This window comes from Globicephala melas, chromosome 15 (genome assembly GCF_963455315.2).
Source record: "Globicephala melas chromosome 15, mGloMel1.2, whole genome shotgun sequence".
NCBI lineage: Eukaryota > Metazoa > Chordata > Mammalia > Artiodactyla > Delphinidae > Globicephala > Globicephala melas.
Window position 1 is genome coordinate 3,576,715 of NC_083328.1, and position 21,050 is coordinate 3,597,764.

The following is a 21,050-nucleotide window of genomic DNA, read 5'->3' on the forward strand; positions in this document are numbered from 1 at the left end:
TCCACTGCCTCCGCCCCATTCTCTCACCTGATCCTCACGGGAGCTCCTGGTCCCTGCAGGCTACCATGGAGCCACAGAGTCACCACCATGCCGGGTTTATGGAGGGGAAGCTCCAGGGCAGAGTTAGGAAGTGACATCACCCAGGTGGGATGGGACATGGCCACACCTGGCTGACCAAACTCTCTGCAGGGGTCTTCAGGTCAGGCTGGCGGTGGGGGAGATGAGATCTGCAAACACCTGGCTCTCGGGCGGCAGGCAGGACCACGCCAGCTCAGAGTCAGGTAAGTGGACAGTTCACCTTGGACTTTGCCAAGAATCAACCACCAGCTGGGGTTAAACTCCACTAAAACACAAATAAAACTTCCCCCCACACCCCAGGAACCCGATTATTACTATAAAGACCTACACAAATGAGAACTGGGTGTATGGTTCAGAACAAAGGGCACCATGCAGTACAGTGCACAGAGCAATTATGGAGTGCCCACTGTATGCTGTGTCCGTGCTAGGGGCCGTCCACTTAGCATTTCTTGAGTACCTTCTGTATGCTGGATCTATGCCAATAAAGCAAATACAATAACAACAAAAATAGGGTTATGGGTTGAACTGTGTCCTCCCAAAATTCCTATGCTGAAGTCCTAGCCCCGAGGACCCGAGAATGTGGGACTTATTTGAAAAGAGTCGTTGCAGATGTAATTAGTTAAGATGAGGTCATACTGGAGCGGGGGGCTGAGCCCCTAATCCAATATGACAGGTGTCAATATAAGAAGAGGAGAGACACAGAATGAAAACAAACGGCAGAGACTGGAGTGATGCAGCTTCAGGCCACGGATGCTGGCAGCCGCCAGGAGCTGGGAGGGAGGCCTGGAGCAGACTCTCCCTCAAGTCTCCAGGAGGAACCAACCCTGCAGACATCTTGACTTCGGACTTCCGGCCTCCAGAATGGAGAGAGACCAGATTTCCGTTATTTTAAGCCACTAAGTGTGTGTTCGTTTGTTACCACAACCCCGGAGACACTAACACAGGTACACACAGTGTTAGCTTTGATAGATTCTGCCCAAAAGCCCCCCAAAGAGGCGGTGCTAATTTACGCTCCCTCCACTAGGGCTGGGGGGGTGGGGGTCTGAGGCCAACCGTGAAGGGGGTGCAATGGATGCCTTTCTTCCCAGCGGGAAACCACGCCTCCTCCACCTGTTACTGGGCTGCCCTCTCCCCTGCTCCTTTAACAAACAGCAACAAGCCACCCGTGGTACCAGCCCCTCGGATCTGAGGGTGACGTCATGGTTGCCGTGGCGACCTGGATGGGCAGTTATTTATTTATTTCTGGGTTCCACAAAACTTTCCTTGTCTCTCACCCAGCACTGCAGCTATTGAATGAGAGAGAGAGAGAGAGAGAGAGACAGGGGTCGGGGGCCAGGGCCCCAGGGCCAGGGGCAAACGCCCAAGAAACGGAGTTCCCACAGCCCTCAAGAAAGGAGAACTTTTTCTTTCACTCCTTGTAGCCTAATTTCTTTCTTCCTAAACCTCTAGACAGACGTTTGAAGAGGACAATTAATTCACTGTTTACGTTTTTAATTTTCCTTTTAATTTATATTCAGTAAAATTTCCCTTTTTGCTACACATTTTTATGAGTTTTGACAAATGGAGAGAGTTGTATAATTGCCACCATAATCAAGATAAATATAAGGTCCATCACCGCCCCCCCATTTGCCCTCCTGCCCCCTGGTACCCTAACCCTCCCCGCAGCCCAGTAACCACTGCTCTGTTCTCTGTCCCCATAGCTTTGCCCTTTCCAGAACATCATATAAACGGGATCATATAGAAGCTCTACAGACCTTTTTTTTAATGTCTAAAGAGAACTGATTGCATAAAATCAAGTGTATTCTTAGGTGAAAAGAAACTGTGCTTTGAATGCCGAACAGGGACTTAGTTATTAGCTCTTGTTTTCTGTGAGAAGAAAATGATGAACCCGCCTAACATTACTATTCTTGGCTGTCATCTCAACCCTTCCAGGCTTCCCCCCACCCCCCCGCCCCAGCACAGCCTTTTGAGTTTGGCTTTTCTCACTCAGCTTAAGGCAGGTGAGATTCATCCATGCTGTTGCCTGGGTCAAAGGTTCCTTCCTTTTTATCGTTGAGAACTATTCCATCGTAAGGATGTGTAATGACTTGTTTATCCGTTGCCCAGCAGAGGGACAAGGGAGTCATTTTGAACAGCTGCAATTCAGAGATAACGTTTAGACTATCTGGAACAGAGCTGGCAGTCAGCTAGGCAGCCTTCAAGATTGTGGGAAATTTCAAAGAGTCGACATTTCTAGCAAACTGCCGCTGGTTCAACGAAAAGAGGGAAATGGGCCTTCGGCCTGCTTTCTGGAGAACAGAAGCCCCATTCTGTGGCCAACCCTTGCCACTTAGATAACCACGTGGCCACTGCATTTGATGGGGGTGGGGAGGGCAACTCCACGTGGAGGGCTCCCAAACTGAGCTGGCAGGGAGACAAGGACCGAAGGTTGCCTTCCACCCTGAGCTGGAGAGGGCAGGGCTTCGGAGCCAGGCACAGCTGGGTGGAAAGTCCCTGTATGATCACTTAGCTGCTGTGTGACATAGGGGAAATGTCTTAACGTCTCTGGGCTGCAACTTCCTTGTGTGTTAAAGGAGATAATAGTACCTAGCCTGCAGGTACCATGAAATGATACGGTTCAAGAGCCCATACGGGGATGTCTGACATACAGCGGTGCTCGGAGAATAAATGTTCTTTTCCCCTCTCCCTGGGGAGCTCCCCTACGGAGCCCAGGCACCGTTTTCTTACTGGACCCATCCTGGTACTTCAGAAAGAGCGCCCCATTAAAGCCCACAACATCCTTGCAAAGTAGTTACTATTATTCCAATCTGAAGAGAAGAGGTCAGACCAGCGTTTCTCAGTCTTGGCCACACGTTAAGAATCATCCGGGAAAGGGATGGGTGGATAAACAAAACGCAGTCCAGCCACACAACAGAATATTATTCAGCCATCACACCTGCTACAATGAGGGTAAACCTCAAACACACGACGCTCAGCGGAAGAAGCCAGACACAGAAGGTTCCACATTGCGTGGCCCCATTTATATGAAATATCCAGCCAGGCAAATCCATAGAGACAGACAGCAGGTCAGTGGTTACCAAGGGCTGGGGGCAGGGGGAGAAACTGTTTAATGGGTACAGGGGGTCCTTTGGGGGTGATGGAGATGTTGGTTGTACAGCCCTGTGAATGTATGCATGCCACTGAACTGTTCACTTTTAAACGGTTCGTTGTATGTCGTGTCAATTCTACCTCGATGCTTTTAAAAGCTAAGAAAACGAATCACTTGGGAAGCTTTTAACTATGCCAATGCCCAGGCTATACCCCAGACCAGAGAGGCTGCAATCTCTGGGGCTGGAACCCAGGCAGGGATATTTCTAAAGCTCCCAGGGTGGGACTTCCCTGGTGGTCCAGTGGCTAAGGCGCCGAGCTCCCAATGCAGGGGGCGCAGGTTCCATCCCTGGTCAGGGAACTAGATCCCGCATGCGGCAGCTGAGAGTCCGCATGCCACAAAAGAGATCCCGTGTGCCGAAACTAAGACCCGGAGCGGCCAAATAAATGAATAAACATTTAAAAATAAATAAAATTCCCAGGCTGAGAACCGCTGAGGTAGGTTCATTAAAAACCCAAGATGCTAAACTGGCCTATGACTAAAAGTTACACAGACCTGGACAGAAACTAGTAACAGGAATTAACCCGAATGTTTAACAGGTGAGAGGTAAATGCAGAAAAAGAGGCCTGAAAGATAAAGGAGAGATGGGTGGATTTGGGGGTGCTGGTCACAGAGGACTTCCCTCATATTTTAATTTCCAGGATGAGGTAGAAGATAATTTGACCTGTATTGTTTGACTTTTTATGAGATTATATTCAAATTTTCCTTGCATAACTGAAAATAAGTTTTTAAAACTGTATTATGAAGAAAAATGGGAAAAAAAGAAAACTGAAAGAAAAAAGAAAAAAACTGTATAATGACATGGGAAATGTTTGCCATATAATACGAAGCGAGAAAGAGAGAATCTGTAATTCGTTATGATTATAATAAGGTCAAACTATGTTGTGGATGGAAGAAAACACACATAAATGAAATACAGATTTGTGGTGAGGCAGTAGGATTCTTTTTTTTTTTTTTTAGTAGAATTCATTTTTGATGACATACTTCTTCTTTTTAAAAATTCTTTTAAGGGAGTTGACGGGAGATAAAGGTGGACTGCCTATCAGATCACAGTACCGTATCAAGGGCTGAATTTCTGGGAGAAGTAATACTGCGGTTACACGGGAGAACGTCTTTGCTTTAGGAAATACACGCTGCCGTGTTTAAGGATGAAGTGTCCAGATGTCTGCAACTTATCCTCAAAAGGTTCAAAAAGAAGGGAAAGCAGCAAAGCCAACATTGCAAAATGTTAACATCTGGTGACTAAGTGAATGACTGGCACCTAGATGTTCACTGAACTTTTCTCGCAACCTTTCTATGTTAGTTTGAAATTTTTCAAAATAAAATGTTGGGGGTGGAATTCTTTTCCTGTCATTATGCTAATGCTTTTACAATATAAAGATTTAATCGCACACGACTGTTGCCAGAAAAGGCAAGAAGGAAGGGGTACGGGGCGTCCCAGAGACATGATGGTCAGAGGCACTGAAGACCAGAGAGGAAACTTCTGGAAACCAGAAGGGCATCAGGAAAAGCTTGGTGGCTGGAAGGAGGAGGCATGTTTCGAGGCTGGGAGGGAACCCACGAGGCTGGAGTGGGAGCTGGGGAAGCGGCAGGGGGTCACAAAGCAACACCAGTTCCTATATCCCAAGGTTCCAGCTTTCCAGAGGGGGCAGGGGGACAGTCATCTCCCAGCACCCATTCTCCCCTCCTTCCCTGGGAACGCTGACCTTTAACTTGGCACACGGATGCCCAGAATAAAGGAAGTCGCCGGAGGAAAACATCTGGAGGTAGGCTGTCTTCCTACCGTCACCCAAGTACAGTAGGACTGTCGAGCTTTCTGGCAGCAGGGGAACTTCAAGCTTATGCCCATAACTCCCTGAAGACATCATTGATGTACCTTGGTTTTACAGATCCCACAGTTTGAACTTTCTTAATGGATCATGAAAAGCAGAAAATAATACGACTTTATTTTCTACTTTTCATGATCAATTAAGCTTTTTCATCGGCTCTCCCATTGGCCGCAGGACAACAGCCATACTTTCCAATATGCTTCCAATTTACTGATGGTGCCACTAGATGGATGGGTAGGTGGGGTAGGTAAGTAGAGAGAAGGCAGGCAAATAGCTTTCTAGACAAACAAGTGGATAGTTGGATAGATGTCTGGATGGATGGATGGATGGATAGAAGGAAGCAAGGAAGGATGGATGGATGGATGGATCAGGGGTGGGGGATGTTGGGGTGGATGGAAGGATGGGTGGAGGATGGAAGACTGGCGAGATGAGTGCAGGTGTCAGTCATTTGGGGTGCTATAACAAGATACCATAGATTGGGTGGCTTAAATAAGATACATTTATTTCTAAGAGTTCTGGAGGCTCAGAAGTCCAAGATCAAGGTGCCAGCAGATTCAGTGTCTGGTGCAGACAGCAGCCTTGTTGCTGTGTCCTCACAAAGTGGAAAGATAGCTCTGATGTCTCTTCCTCTTCCTGTAAGGGCACTAATCCCATCATGAGGGTCCCACCCTCATGACCTGATCTAACCCTAATTACTTCCCAAAGGCCCCACTTCCAAATACCACCACATTGGGGGTTGGGACTTCAACATACGGATTTTAGGGAAACACATTCTGTCCACAGCATGCCACCACTGGTCCCTCAAACTTATGTACTTCTTGAATGTAAAATGCATTCATTCCATCCCAGCAAGCCCAAAAGTCTCAGCTCAACCCAGTATTACCTCTAAAGTCCAAAATTCCAAGTCCCATCTAAACATCATCTAAATCAGACATGCGTGAGACTCAAGGTACAATTTATTCTGAGGCAAAATTCCTCTCCAGCTGTGAGCCTGGGAAACCAAATAAATTATGTGCTTCCAAAATACAATGGTGGGACAGGCACAGGACAGACATACAGACATTCCCATTCCAAAAAAAAAAAAAAAGAAAATATACCAAAAAGACGGAAGGGGTGATGGGCCCCAATGAAGTCCAAAACGTAGCAAGGCAAGTTCCTTGAGATCTTAAGGCTCAAGAATAGTCCTCTTTGATCCGATGCCCCGCCCTCCAGGCCCCCTGGGGTGACAGCATAACCTCCACAGCTCGGCAGGTCACCCCACCTCTGAGACACTGGGCAGGGCCCCACCCTTTGAACCAGAAGCAGCCAGCCCCGCCCTGAGATCTAGAAACCGCGTTCATCATCATCCTTCCCTCTTCCAGGGAAACAGCACATGTGTGCAGCCCTCCTCCATTCCTTTGGTCCCGGCTTCAGAGGGAGGCTGACTCGGCCCACGGTCCGCATCAGCACTAATCTCTGTATGAATGGTCTGTGGGCCACACCCGTGATGCTCCCTTCTGAACACGTGCTCGTTTTTACACTATAGATAGGCTGAGAATTCTCCAAATCTTTACATTCCGGTTCCTTTTTGCTTGATAATTCCTTCTTCGATTCATTTCTCTCCTCCCGCATCTCACTGTGAGCAGCTGGGAGGACCAAGCCACTCCATCAATACCGGGCTTAGGCAACCTTCTCAACGCATCACCCAATCCCACCACGCGCAAGTCTTACCTTCCCCGGAACATGAACACAACTCGGGCAAGTTCTCGGCTGCGCTATACCAAGGATATTCTCTCCATTGTCCAGTAACATGCTCCTCATTTCCACCTGAGATCACACCACACTGGCCTTTACGGTCCATATTTCTGCTAACATTCTGTTACCGATTGTTACGAATTCTCCAAGAAGATGAAAGCTTTCTCTACCACTCTCCTCTTTTGCTGAGTCCACACCAGAATCACCTTTAAAAGTCCCTTCTCGGCTTTTTCTGGCACGAACTTCAAGACCCTCCCAGTCTCCACTCCTTCAATCCCAGCTCCACTCCTTACCAGCCGCGTGTCCAGGGACAAGTTACCCAAGCTTTTCGGGCCTCAGTTTTCTTATCTGAGCAATGGGGATGTTATCAGCCTCCACCCAGGGGGATTCTAAAAGGATGGAATGGGTTAATCTGTGCACAGCACTCAGCACGTGTTGACACATGACCGAAATTGATGATTCTGTTACTATAAATCCTCCATCCTATTATTGAACCCATTTGACAGCTGAAAAAACTGAGGTCCTGAAAAACCAAATCACCTGCCTAACACATGACAGCTAGGAAAGGATGGAGCCAGGATTTAGGCCCGGGATTGTCCAAGCTTGAGACCTGGGCTCCAGGGAGGTAGTAACACCTGCCTCGCAGAGGAGAAGACATGATGTGCCAAGTGCCCCACGCACAGTAGGCACCTGTACATGTTGATCACTCTCTGCCTCCTCCATCACCTCTGGAAGAGATGCTATGACGTGTCTAAGTAAGGAAAGAAGAAGCTTTGCTTTAAAAATCAGGCCTCATCACTGCACACCCATTAGGGTGGCTATTATTTTAAAAGAAACAAACAGAAAACACATGTGGAGAAGTGGGAACCCCTGTGCACCGCTGATAAGACTGTAAAACGGTGCAGCTGCTGTGGAAAACAGTATGGAGGTTCCTCAAAAACCTGAACATAGAATGACCGGCAATTCCACGCCTGGTTCTACACCCAACAAAGAACTGGAAGCAGAGATTTGAAGAGATTCTTGCACACCCATTTTCAGAGCAGCGTTACTCACAGCAGCCAAAAGGTGGAAGTCACCCAAGTGTCCGCTGACAGCTGAGCAGATAAACAGAATGTGGTTCGTCCACACAATGGAATATGACTCAGCCTTAAAAAGAAATGCAATTCCGACACATACGATGACATGGACGAACCTCGAGGACATGATGCTGAGTGAAATAAGCCAGTCACAAAAAGACAAACACTGTAGGATTCCACTAGTACGAGGTCCTTGGAGGAGTTAGAGTCATAGAGACAGGAAGTAGCAGGGCAGCTGCCAGGGGCTGGGGGAGGGGGAGGGCGTGTTAGTGTTTGATGGGGACAGAGCTTTAGTTTGGGAAAAAGAAAAAGTTCTGGAGATGATAGTGGTGACAGTTGCACAACAATGTGAACGTGCTTAATCCCACTGATTTGCACACTTAAAAATGGTTCAAAGAGTAAGTTTTATGTTATGTATAGTTTACAAAAAAAAAAAGAAAAATTCAGGCCACAGGCAAAGCTGTGTGCATACGAAGACCCTCTGTTAACATGTCAGCAAAAAGTGACACGAGCTGAGTTTCAGGTTGTGCCGTCGTTACTCTCGCCCCAGAATCCTGCGCTGCCCAGGACCTAGCAGGGTGGAGAAAGGGGCCAGAGCAAACGTTACTGCACAGAATCACCGGGGAGGGACTTCCCTGGTGGCGCAGTGGTTAACAATCCGCCTGCCAATGCGGGGGACACGGGTTCGAGCCCTGGTTGGGGAAGATCTCACATGCCGCGGAGCAACTAAGCCCGTGCGCCACAGCTATGGAGCCTGAGCTCTAGAGCCCACGAGCCACAACTACTGAAGCCAGTGCACCTAGAGCCCGTGCTCTGCAACAAGAGAAGCCACCGCAATGAGAAGCCCGTGCACCGCAACAAAGAGTAGCCCCCGTTCGCCGCAACTAGAGAAAACCCGTGCGCAGCAACGAAGACCCAACGCAGCCAAAAATGAATAAATAAATAAATTTATAAAATTAAAAAAAAAAAAGAATCACCGGGGAGATCTGAAAAATCCCAATGCCCAGGCCACATCCCTGACAATTAAAACAGAATCACGGTGTGGGGAGTGGTGTCCAGGAATTGGTATTTTTTAAACTTCCCACGCGATTCCAGTGGACAGGCAAGCCTGAGAAGCAGTGGGCTGGGGGGAAGAGCCCAGCAGGGAGGGGATGATGGGCCCCCCCAGATGGTGCCAGGTGCTACACAACGGGAATGTTCCTGGACCCCAGGACCACAAAATGAACACCGGGCTCAGCAGGGGCAGCAAACGGGCTTCAACTCACACGGCAATTCTGGTCCACTGATAAGAGGCTGCCTGGAGTGCTGTGCTAAAAGGATTCTGCGAACGAATCTAGATGATGAATTAGCAATGTCTGCCATGAACGAATCTAGATGATGAATTAGCAATGTCTGCCACGGGTACCAGGCAGGCGAGAGGCAGCCATTCCCTGGTGTAAGAGTTACCCAAATGCTTTCACTCCCTCCTCCTCTCGGAGCCTCACAAGGACGCTGGAAACTGAGCAGAGCCGAGATGATGCTTGTCATTTTATACAGGGATTCGGAGAAGTGAAGCCACTAGTTAGAAGTGGTGCAGCTAAGATGGCAACCGAGACCTTCTGACTCCTTGTTGAGACCGTCCACTCACTTCCCGTTTCAGCCCTGTCCATGGTTCTGATAGGAAAGGTTCTGCCATTAGTCTTTCACGTTGTAGTGTAAAGTATCTGACCATCCTCTCCAGGATGGAGGAATGGCTGTGGAGCTGGAGGCGAAGGAAGAGAAGGGACAGGGCCCTTTCCCAGCTCCTGAAACCCACACCTCATTGGCCAGTGGTTAGAGCAGCCCTGGCCACAAGTTACCCGTGACCCCAGTCCCCCTGAACCCTGGCTTTGTCAATCCCTCCCATGCTGGACAGTCCACACCAAGACTCCCAGATCCCAATGATCAAGGCAAAGCCCTGGCGGACCCAGAGCATAAACGCCTGTGCCAAGGCCAAGAACAGAAATGCCAGGCAGCTTCTGCATGGGCTAAAAGACCCTGTGTTCCAGGGGGATCTGCTTCCTTTGTTTCCTATCCCTGACTCACTCCCTTCAGTTTCTCCTCACCCCAGGAAAGCTCTCCCTGTGGCCCACAGTCATCACACCTCTGGGCCTTCCACATATTGTTCCTTCTACATAAAAGCCCCTTTCCCTCTTCTCCAGGTGGTAAACTCCTATTCAGCCTTCAGAGTCCAGGTCAAAAGGCCCTTCCCCTGAAAATTCTTCCTTGATCCCTACCTTCACACCCCATCCAGGCTGGGTTGTAAACTGCCTTCTCTCACCTCAACGCCACTGCTTAAGTTGCCTGTTTGGAATCTCCTTCCCTCTTTTCTCTTCCTGGAGCATTCCTAGGCAGAGAGAGTGGCTCTCCCCTTTGGACGCCCAGAGCTGCCTGTGCGACCCCTACTGTAGCACAATTATACATATTTGGGTGCTCTGGGTCTGCCTCGGCCCCGAGACTGCAAACCAGGGGACTGGCCCTGATTCCGCTTCATCTTCCTGGACCCAAGGCAGAGCCTGCACACAACAGGTGACGCTCGGCAAACAACCTTATGATCAATCATCTCCGAGCATTTACGAAGTTGTTTAGACTCGAGGTAACAAGTTGGGAACAGTTCCAGTCTTTTAAAACCTTCAGAATTTTTGGAATAGACAGACTCCAGAGACATGGGTTAATCCAGCCAGGACCCTGGCCACTCAAGGTCACACGATTCCAGGGGCAGGGCCAGTTTGCTGCTTTAGAAAAGCAGGAGGTATGAATGGAAACCCCACTGGAGAGCCTGGGGAGAAGGGGGGAAATATTATTTCTTTTCTTTCTATTTCTGGGCTGCCTCACTGGCTACAATGTTCATTTACTACTTCAATAATTTTGTTAAAATCTAATAAAACAAAACGTTTTAAATATGCAGGTCTGTGTCTGAAATCAATATTCGAGACCAAACGTTCCCCAACCTACAGCATTCGAGTTGCGAGAGGGGAGAGGCTGTTCCCAAAGAGAGTTCCGGTAACCACCCAACTGCCCGTCCAGGGCAGGATGCAAACACACTGCGGAGGGTCCCACATGGAACCAGACTGCAGAGAGAAGCGGCGAACGCCCTGCACTCAGAGACAAGGGTGCATCGCAGTCATGGTGCCAAACAGGACAGGCTCTCTGACTCCATTTCTATAAACTTCAAGAACCAGCACCAGGAGTCTTTGAGGATAAAAGCCAGGACAGTGGTTACCCTTGGAAGCGGGGAGGCAGTGACCAGGGGGCGTGACGGGGTTCCTGGCAACTTGCGACACTGAGTGATTTGCTGTGGGTGCTGGTGCCAGGAGTGTGTTCGGTTTCCCAGCCATAACGGAAAGGCACACACTTTCCTGTAATTACACTTAGATAAAAGGCGAAAAGATGGAGTAGCCCCAGGCCCCTACCAGCCAGGTCTGGGAGGGGTCTGTAAAAGGTGTGCTTCCGACACCCCCCCCCGGGGCCCCTATGGGCAGCCCCAGGCACGGCCCAAGCTCGCTGACCCCCTGCCCTGTCCCCACCACCTGGGCCTCCCTCCAAGCCGAGCGCACCCCAGATGCTCCTCTGCCGTCCTGCTCCCCGGCTTGCAGTCCGGAGCAGCCAGGCCAGGCTCAGAGCTTCTGCAATTTCTCCCTCCCCTTCTGGCCTGGGCCAGCCTGGGGTGCACAGCCCCCAGAGAGAAGCAGGCCCGCTCTCCCAAATGAGCCCAGGCTCAGGAAAACCGCTGCGGCCGCCCCTTCCGGGCTGGGCCAGTGCCTGGCAGTGGCAGCCCTGAAGCCCCAGGACAAAGGACTAAAGAGATTTGTCCAGGAGACAAAGCGGGGGTCTGTCCGTCCCACAGAAGCAAGGGCAGCCCAGGGCAGAGCTGGCCCCGGGCCCTCTGAGCCTCTCCCTTTCTCCAGCTTGGTCCCGGGCTACTTCTTTGTGTCCGTTCATGAATTCACAGCTCCTCTTGGACGGCAGACAGCATCTTGGCTCCGTCTTTGGGAAACAGAGTCGGAGAGAAACAGTCCATGGGCTGGGGCCAGCTCAGAATTGTGGTGAGATCAAAATCCCAGAGGGGAGACAGGAGGGGAACAGGAGGGGAAGCCAAGGAAGGAGGGGAAAGGGCCAGGGTCTCTGGCAGGTCGGGAGCAGAGAACACGTGGCATTCCACGTGAATGGCGCCCCCTGGGGGTGCGTGCCTGGTGGTACTGACCCAACACAGCTGGGGCCAGACACCCCTAGCCCTGCACCCTCCCCAGGGCTCCCTGGGGAATCTCTTCCCCTCTGGCATAATGAGGGTCCACGCCTCTGAAGCAGGGGCCACCCCATCCTGCCTGCCTCACCAGGAAGCTTCCAGAAGATAACAAGATGAGGAGATGCCATGGGAACCCAGAAGCCCGGGGTGGGCCTCCATCTCCACAGTCCTTGTAACCAGGGGCTGATGCAAGCCCGGTGGTCGACCCACTGCCTCCGTGCTGTGAATGCCCATCCCCCTCCCCGGCGTGCAGACCCCAAGCCCGAGAGCTCTGACCTGGGGGATCTGTGCTGCAGCTGCAGGAGCCTGGGAGCTAGCGCTCCGAGAAATCAGCCTCCACCAGTGACTCGGGGGGAGCTGACGGATGCCAAGCTCCCCTGCCCTCAGCGGAGACGACTCCAAGCCACGTCCCCCCGTGTCTCCCAAGCAGAACTAACTAAGCTCCGAGTGCCTACAGTGCAACCGCTTCTTACAAACCCTTTAGCGGCTGCGTGCCCTGCCCTGTGCTCACTTCCGCACTCCGCTATTGCCGTATCTTGGGGTCAGCTCCCAGATACACCCCTTGTCCCTGCATCCTCGTCCCCGGGTCTGATTCTGGGGAAACCCACACGAAGGCAGATTCTCGGCAGCTAAGAGTAAAACCCCAAAGGTACCAGCCACAAGCGCTCTGGGCAAGAAACAATATTGCCTCTGAACGATCCCAGTCCCAGCTGAGGCCGCTGCTGACCCCAGGAGGCTCATCTGCACAGCACTTCACAGATTGCAAGGCTCACGCACACCCGCCGGCTTCCACCGCCTCTGAAAGGGACGGGCCACTGTCCCGTCCACCCACGACCCCCTAAACCAGGGGGATTTAGGGGATCTGCAGCTTTCCCCTCCCTGAGGCCAGGATGGGGTTACAACCACCTTCCTCATCCCACAGGGGCCACACGCCTTCTAGGAGACACGCCCCGAACCCGAATCCACCAGGAGGAACTTTAAGAAACTCAGCAAATACCTCCCCCTACCCACCCCCACCGCTCCCAAGGGACCTTCAGCCCTTGGCTCGCCGTACGGAGCCCAAAGCAGCTCTAACTCCAGAGACGAGGGCGACCACCCGCCAACAGATGAGCCGTTCCCTCCGCCCGCCGGCACGACAGGGCACGCTGCGATGGCGGATCCTCTCACGGGAAATCATTCTCTCCACGCCAGTACTATTCCCCGTGAAAGGAGGGGCCGCTCGAGGGCTCGTGGAACGTGCAAGAGGCCTGGGAACGTCCCATCCCCGCCGACACAGCGCCACACACAGCCTGGCACAGCCCAGCCCTGCCCGTGGCCGAGCGTCCAGGGTACCATCACAGGGCAGGTTTGAGCCCAATTCCCAAGCAGCGGGTCCTGGGGTCCCCCAGAGCTGGGCCCCAGCCCAACTCCACCTCCCGTGACCCGGACTCCCGTGAGCAGGCAGCAAGGCAGCTGCCTTCAGGTAGAAACAGATTCCCCCCGAGACGCACACGTTTCTGGAGCAGAATGCACGCAGGTGCACGCACACGCACCCACACGCCCATACATTGCGCACACAACCCTGAAATACCGTCCGCACATGCTAAGAATGCCTCCACTACGAACAGGGACTGACCCATTCCTTCCCCCAAGGCCTTTCTTTGTAAGAAATGAACCCCCTGGTTTTGTCTTAGATAATAATGAAGATCCCACCACTTTGGTCCACCAAGTGCAGAGGTGCTTGGGGGGACGATCTCTTTCCTTAAGAGCGGCTCCTGAAAATCACAAAACTATAACCACTAATGAAATCATTGATTCAGACAAGGGTAACCAACGGATGCGGAGAAGGCTGGTGAGAGGCTGATGAGCGACAGGGTGGTCAAATCCGGGGAACCCAGCATCACTTTCTTGGCCCCAAGATCAACCTCAGCATCACCAGAAATGGGACAGTCAGATGTCTCCTGCCTCCTGGGGAGATGCAGTGCGAAGTTTCTTGCCTCTCTTGCCAAGGTCGTCACCCTGAGTGTGACAAGGCTCTGCAGCTGTGCAGGGTACCCTGGCAGTCACCGGCCATATGCGGCTAAGTCAATGGAAACTCACTAAAACTAAATAAAATGCACAATTCAGTTCCTCAGCCACGCCAGCCACATAGCAAGCGCTCGACAGCGCTAGGAAGTTTTGCCCATGTCGTCAGGTGTGATGGGGTCTGGTGGTTACGGAAGAATTAATCCTCACCAGTTAGAGACGTGGACTGACACATCATCTGGGATTTGTCTTCAACTGTCGGCAGAGAAAAAGCAAAGAGATGAAGCAAGTGTGGCAAAATGGTCATAAATGTTACTTAGAAATTGTTAGTCATTGTTAGGCTATGAGGTTATTACATTATACTAGTCTCTCTACTTTTTGAATGGAAGTTTTCATAATAGGAGGAATGCAATATTTGCATGATCTCAAAACACTCCCCTTCCCGCAATGCTCTTCATCACCAAAAGGAATGGTAACTTTACAGAGAGCAACGTGGTGGATACCAACTGAACCAAGGGTCAAGGTTAAAACACCACAGTGACAGGACGGTCATCCTGCTGCCGGGAAGCGGCCACTGAAACAGTGATACGGCAACCGGTAAAGTCTGCAGGACACTTATTAAGTAAGACTGCATCAATGCTAACGTTCCTTTATATTTTTGTTTCCTCTTACACTGAATAAATGACCTGCTTATGTCACCATTTTCTTTTTTTTTAATTAATTAATTTATTTATCTATTTCTGGCTGCTTGGGTCTTCGTTGCTGTGCGCGGGCTTTCTCTAGCTGCGGAGAGCAGGGGCTACTCTTTATTGTGGTGCGCAGGCCTCTCATTGCTGTGGCTTCTCTTGTTGCAGAGCACGAGCTCTAGGCGCACGGGCTCAGTAGTTGTGGGTCGTGGGCTCTAGAGCGCAGACTCAGCAGTTGTGGCGCATGGGCTTAGCTGCTCCATGGCATGTGGGATCTTCCTGGACCAGGGCTCGAACCCGTGTCTCCTGCATGGGCAGGCGGATTCCTAACCACTGAGCCACCAGGGAAGTCCCAAGCCCACCATTTTCAACTAGCTTTTATTTTTCACAAATTTTCTAATTGTGGTAAAATACTCATAACATAAAATTTACCATTTTAACCATTTTTAAGGGTGTCTTTTTGTGGCATTAAGCACATTCACGCTGCTGGGCAAACATCACCACATTCCATCTCCAGAACCTTTCCATCTCCCCCAGCTGAGGCTCTGTCCCCATTAAACTCTGACTCCCCAGCCCCCTCCCCCAGACCCTGCCATCCGCCTCCATGAAATTGACTCCAGGGACCTCATGTAAATGGAATGACACAAGGTTTGTCCTTTTGTTTGTTAGCTTATTAGCAGAAGGCAGTAATAGCATTTTCTTTGTTATGCTCACTAGCATAACGTCCTCAAGGTTCATTCATGTTACAGCCTGTATCAGAATGCCCTTCCCGAGACCTCCCTGGTGGCGCAGCGGTTAAGAATCCGCCTGCCCATGCAGGGGACACAGGTTCGAGCCCTGGTCCGGGAAGATCCCACATGCCGCGGAGAAACTAAGCCCGTGCGCCACAGTTACTGAGCTGGCGTGCCACAACTACTGAGCCCACGTGCCACAACTACTGAAGCCCGTGCACCTAGAGCCCGTGCTCCGCAACAAGAGAAGCCACCGCAATGAGAAGCCCGCGCACCGCAACGAAGAGCAGCCCCCGCTCACCACTAGAGAAAGCCCGTGCGCAGCAACGAAGACCCAATGCAGCCAAAAATAAAATAAATAAGTAAATGTTAAAAGGAAAGAATGCCCTTCCTTTTTAAGGTTAGATTTCATTTTTTAACCTCATTCCATAAGCGAGTACCCTGGGACTGAGGAAATAGGCACTCAAGGCTTTGGGGTAAAGGGGCATATGGGCGAGCAACCCGCCTGTAGCCAGGACATGAGATGAGCAGCCCTCCCCAGTAAGCTCCGGCAGCCCAGTCCCTTGGGAATCCCAGGAAGCTCCCCACTTTCATCGCCACAGCAGTCTCTGAAGTAGCCTCCCTCCCTTGAATTCTTCCCCTTCCGGAACCCAAGTCATGACACTCTCAGCATAAATCAGCCTCAACGGTGCCATGGAGCCCGCTGGAGAAAGGCCAGCTGCTGGGCGCACCCCAGGGTCTTGGGGACCAGAGCTGGCAGCCTCCCCACCCCATGGCCTGAGGGCCAGCCTCACCAACTCTCCCCTGGTGTCCCTGAACCTTCCCCTCCATGCTCTGCCCTCTTCCAGGAATGGCCTCCCCCTCCATCACCTCCTCTGCCTCCCTGGAGAACTATTCATCCTGAAGGGTCCACCCAAATGCCCCAACCTCTCTGCAGCCTCTCCTGCCCTACGGTGGGTGCGGGTGGCTTCTGCCTGTCTAGCATCTATCCCTCATGCAGTCAATGGCCCCACTTCCGTCTGGGGCCGTCCCTTCCCCGCTAGCACTCCATCAGGCTCAGGTGGAGCTGCACCCCACCTCGACCCCAAGTCATGCCTGACTCCTCGTCTCCAAGCTCCAAAAGCGAGGCTGTGACCTAGCTCTGGCATAGCCTTTCCCCCGACCTCAGCAGCAGGTCCGAGAATGGGCATGAGATCCAAGCCAGGACAAGAACACTCGACTCCAGGGCCATGGTGATTCCGAAGGATTCCGCAGGAAACTCTCCATTTGTAAGCACTGTGGGCGGTCCAGAGAATGGAGCCACCAGAGGAAACAGAGCCCAGAGATGGAGAGAGGCAGCCTGGTCGTCTTTGAGACCCTGGATCCAGCTGTACCTGAACGCACATGCTTTTCACTTCTGAGTACCAACCTTTTTTCTCTTCTTTTCACTCCCCCACTGCCCCTTCCTCCTCTTTCTCCTTCTCTCTCTTTGCTTTAAGCCAGTTCAAACTGAGGCTTCGTTACTTATAACTGAAAGTGTCAATGTCACCCTCAAACCCTTTCTTACCCAGGCATTCAAGCAGAAACCATACTGACATTTCCAGCATATTTATCAATATCTCAATTATGCACTTGTTCACATATTATTAGCAGACCGAGTCCTCCCCTAAACGATGAGCTTCTGGAGGGGAGGGGGTAAGCTTTGCATAGGACTCATTTTGGTGCCCCAGCCCTGGCTCTCAACAAGGTTGTTGTTGGTTTATTAATTTATTAATTTATTAATTTATTCATTTTTGGCTGCATTGGGTCTTCATTGCCGCATGCGGGCTTTCTCTAGCTGCGGTGAGCGGGGGCTACCCTTCGTTGCAGTGTGCAGCCTTCTCATTGCGGTGGCTTCTCTTGTTGCAAAGCACGGGCTCTAGGCACGCGGGCTTCAGTAGTTGTGGCACACAGGCTCAGCAGTTGTGGCTCGCGGGCTCTAGAGCGCAGGCTCAGTAGTTGTGTCACACGGGCTTAGTTGCTCCACAGCAAGTGGGATATTCCCGGACCAGGGCTCGAACCTGCTTCCCCTGTATTTGCAGGTGGATTCTTAACCACTGCACCACCAGGGAAGTCCCTCACCAAGGTTTCTGAATGAATCAGTGAACCACCTAACCAACTGTGGGTGCCCAACCAGTGGACAAGTCAGGCATGCCCACCACATGCCAGACCACGCTGGCCCCTCAGGGGACACAGGGTGTCTGAACAGCCCCCAGCCCACGCCTGCTCCAAGCAGCTTGCAGTCTGGCTGCGGAAGGGCGATCAATGACACGGGGCCTGCCGGACTCTCCCCTGCTTGAGACGGGGACTTAGGACAAACCCGGGGGGGGTGCGCTGTGTCTGGATGAATCTGAAGGTGCGTGCCTGCACTGCTGCGGGCGTGGGGTCTCTGGACAATTGCCACTTCCTAAGTCTCCCTGCACATCTGTCAGCTTAGGTTTGCAGTCCAGGCACAGGGCAATGAACTGAGATCTGCTGGTGCTGAAAGGACAGCTCCCCTGGGAGCCCAGCACAGCTGCTGGCACCCCAGTCCCGCGGCACCAAGCTGTCATGTAATCGGCACCCACCGTGTGCCAGTTCACGTGCATTTCCTCCAAACTGTCCTGTGAGGGAAGCATCATCATCCCCGTGTCACCCGACCCTGCCCCTCACACCCCCTCCTGGCCGCGTCACCACCTGGAATTCTAGCATACGGTTATCTGTCTGTTGTCTGTTTCTCACACCAGAATGTGAGCTCCACGAGGACAGGGTCAGCCCTGTATCCCCAGCACCGGGGACAGCACCCAGCGCACCACAGCACGCGGCAATTATTGCTTAATCAACGAACAAATGAAACAGATTTCCATGCGGTGCAGCCAGGTGTCCACGGCAAGGGCGGGGCACGTGCTCCTGGCTGGCCTCACCGTGGCCCAACACCACACTACAGACCCAAGCTCCCTCCCCTCCCTCTCCTGCCCCACCTCCAACTACAGACCTCCACCCAAGCGGTAATTATTAAAATCGGGGCCTCACAAGCCCCAGGGCTCCTGCTCCCTTCAAGCCCCCTCTTGGCCTCCAGTACTTCCGCCTTCTGGTTGGTGAGATCCGCCCACATGGCAGGGTCGTGGCGACTTCCAGACAGCCCCAGCCCAGATGCCCTTGTGCCCTTGGTGACTCCTTCAGCTGGACATTTGCGGAGGAGGGGGAACTTCATCATCGGGTGGAAGATGGGAGCTCAAGGGCAGACCACACCCCGCAGGTCTGACCTTCACCATCTGGCAGCTCCTGCTTCCCTAAAAAGCAGGACTGAAGGTGCAGGGACCTGGTCCCAAGACGAGACTTTCTCTTAGTGTAACCCTAATGACTCTGCTTCACTCAGAGTTATTCACTGTCCATTCTGCGGCCAGAGGGACACACCCCACACCCTGACACGTGTATGCACCTGGGCCACCCCTCCTGCAGCAATGGAGGACCTGAGTCCCAGGGAAGCTAAGTGACCAGCCCAAGGGTGCCCGGTGGGTGAGTGAAGGGACCAAGACGAACGGTACACCGTCAGAACACTCAGTCCATGCTGGGCTCTGGGCCAAGCACTTGCCATGCTCGGCATTTAGTTCTCCAACTCTCTGATGAGGGTCAATTATTTTGTCCGTTTTACAGATGAGGAAACGGAAGGTCAGAGACTCAATCAACCCTGTGAGATTAGTACTACTATTATTTCCCGTCTTTCAGAAGAGGAAGCCAAGGCACAGAGAGGCCATGTAACATGCCCGAGATCACACAGCCATTAGGGGGAGGGGCCCCGAGGCAGACCCAGGCGGTCCGACAACAGAAGTCACCTGTGGTGAAATTCCACTTTCCAATTCTCAAGTACGTAAGTCCCCTACACACGAACCTTCAAGTTGCCTTCCAAAGATGCGAATGTGCTACTATCCAGACATCACTGGATCGTGTTTTCAAGGGGGTAGATAGCATTGAATCCAGCAAGGAACCAGAACCTGTGCCACCAACGTCAGGCGAGAGTGACATTGCAGCTCGCCCTCCGTCTCCTACTGCTGACGACCCTTCAGCTCTGCCATCTCCCACCTCCTCTCCCCACTGCAGTCAGTACCTCTTCTTGCCTGTTCCCTCGATGCCAGCCCCTGTGTGCCAGCTGTTGTGCTGCGCTGCTGTACTTGCCAAGGTACTGTACTGTAAGATTTAAAATGTTCTCTTGGGACTTTCCTGGTGGCGCCGTGGATAAGACTCCGTGCTCCCAATGCAGGGGGCCTGGGTTCGATCCCTGCTCAGGAAACGAGATCCCACACGCATGCCGCAACTAAGAATCTCCATGCCACAACTAAGGAGCCCGCCTGCTGCAACTAAGACCCAGCACAACCAAATAAATAAATATTTGTAAAAGTTTTCTTTATTTGTTGTGTTTCTTTTTTATGTACTATTTGTGTGAAAAGTATTATAAACCTATTACAGTACGGTACTATGTAGCCGATTGTTAGCTGGGTACCTAGGCTAACTTTGTTGGACTTATGAACAAATTGGACTTACAAACACACTCTCGGGGCGGGACTCATTCTTCTGTAGGGGACTTACTGTATTTACTATGTGCCATCCACTCCCAGGTAACGTGGAGAGGACATACCTGCTCTCTCCACTGCCCCAGGTTCGTGGGGAGACAGCCAAGGGAGCAATTCAAATGTGGGGCAAGATGGAGACAGCAAGCAACAGAGGTGAAGGAACTGAGGTTATGAGAAGGCAGAAACTAGGAGGCAAAGGAAACCAACAGAGACAAGGGTGAGGAAAGGAAAGGTGACGGTGAACGCGGAGAATAGGGTAAACACCCAGAGAGTCACTGAGGCATCTATGGGGGCACCTGGCCTCCGGCTCCGGCTCCCTTGGAGCCCTAAACGCACTAAACTCTGTAACAAGCTCAGGTGCCCTGCTGTTTAAGAAACGACTTCACTTAGTCACGGTGAGCACTGTCCACACTCACACTTTCTGTGAGCTGAGCCAGCACTCCGTGGTCAACTCCAGTGGCCCTTCCACTCATCTGGCTACGGATCCCCGGGGCTGCCAGGGAGGGGTGTGAAGAGGTCTGGACCTCAGCCTGGGAGCTCTGACAGCACGGGGATCCTTGCAGGGAGGGCTGGGTTCCCTGCAGGGAGGAATCGGCAAAAACTCAGACTGTAGGTCAGACAGATCTGAGTTTAGAGCTAGCTGTCCCTCTCACCTGCCATCAGACCAGCCTCCCTGTCAGCCTCATCTGTACCATGGGGCCAATAACACTTATCTGGCAGGGTACAGAATGGATTAGAATCAATGCACACGGCAACTAGCGCAAAGCCTGGAACATACAAAATGCTCAGGAAATGGTGTATGTCATTATTGTGGTGGCAATTAACAAGAAAAAATTAGTGGCAGAGAAGCAGTCTGAGACACTGACAATTAGTCCGCCCAAATCTCGATCCACACTTCTTATTGCACCTACCTGGCCGTGTTCTTGATTTGC

The 21,050-nt window shown here is 51.8% G+C and overlaps 1 protein-coding gene across 16 annotated transcripts in view; it reads right to left on the reverse strand.

Annotated features, from left to right (window-relative positions):
- LOC115847107 (monocyte to macrophage differentiation factor 2) overlaps positions 1 to 21,050 on the reverse strand; it is a 126,098-nt gene that overhangs the window by 94,990 nt on the left and 10,058 nt on the right. For 2 of the 16 annotated variants that reach the window (XM_060285664.2, XM_060285660.2), the window contains exon 1: positions 13,161 to 13,301. The exons of 6 other annotated variants lie outside the window; for them this stretch is intronic. Coding sequence is in view for 5 of the 10 variants with exons in the window: in XM_060285676.1 (XP_060141659.1) it covers positions 7,843 to 7,973 (131 nt within the window). In the remaining 5 variants the exon portion in view is untranslated. Of the gene's footprint in view, positions 1 to 7,842; positions 8,504 to 12,405; positions 12,979 to 13,160; positions 13,302 to 21,050 lie in introns of those variants that run through there. 8 more of the 16 variants (XM_060285666.2, XM_060285662.2, XM_060285676.1 and 5 more) reach the window with 6 other exon arrangements.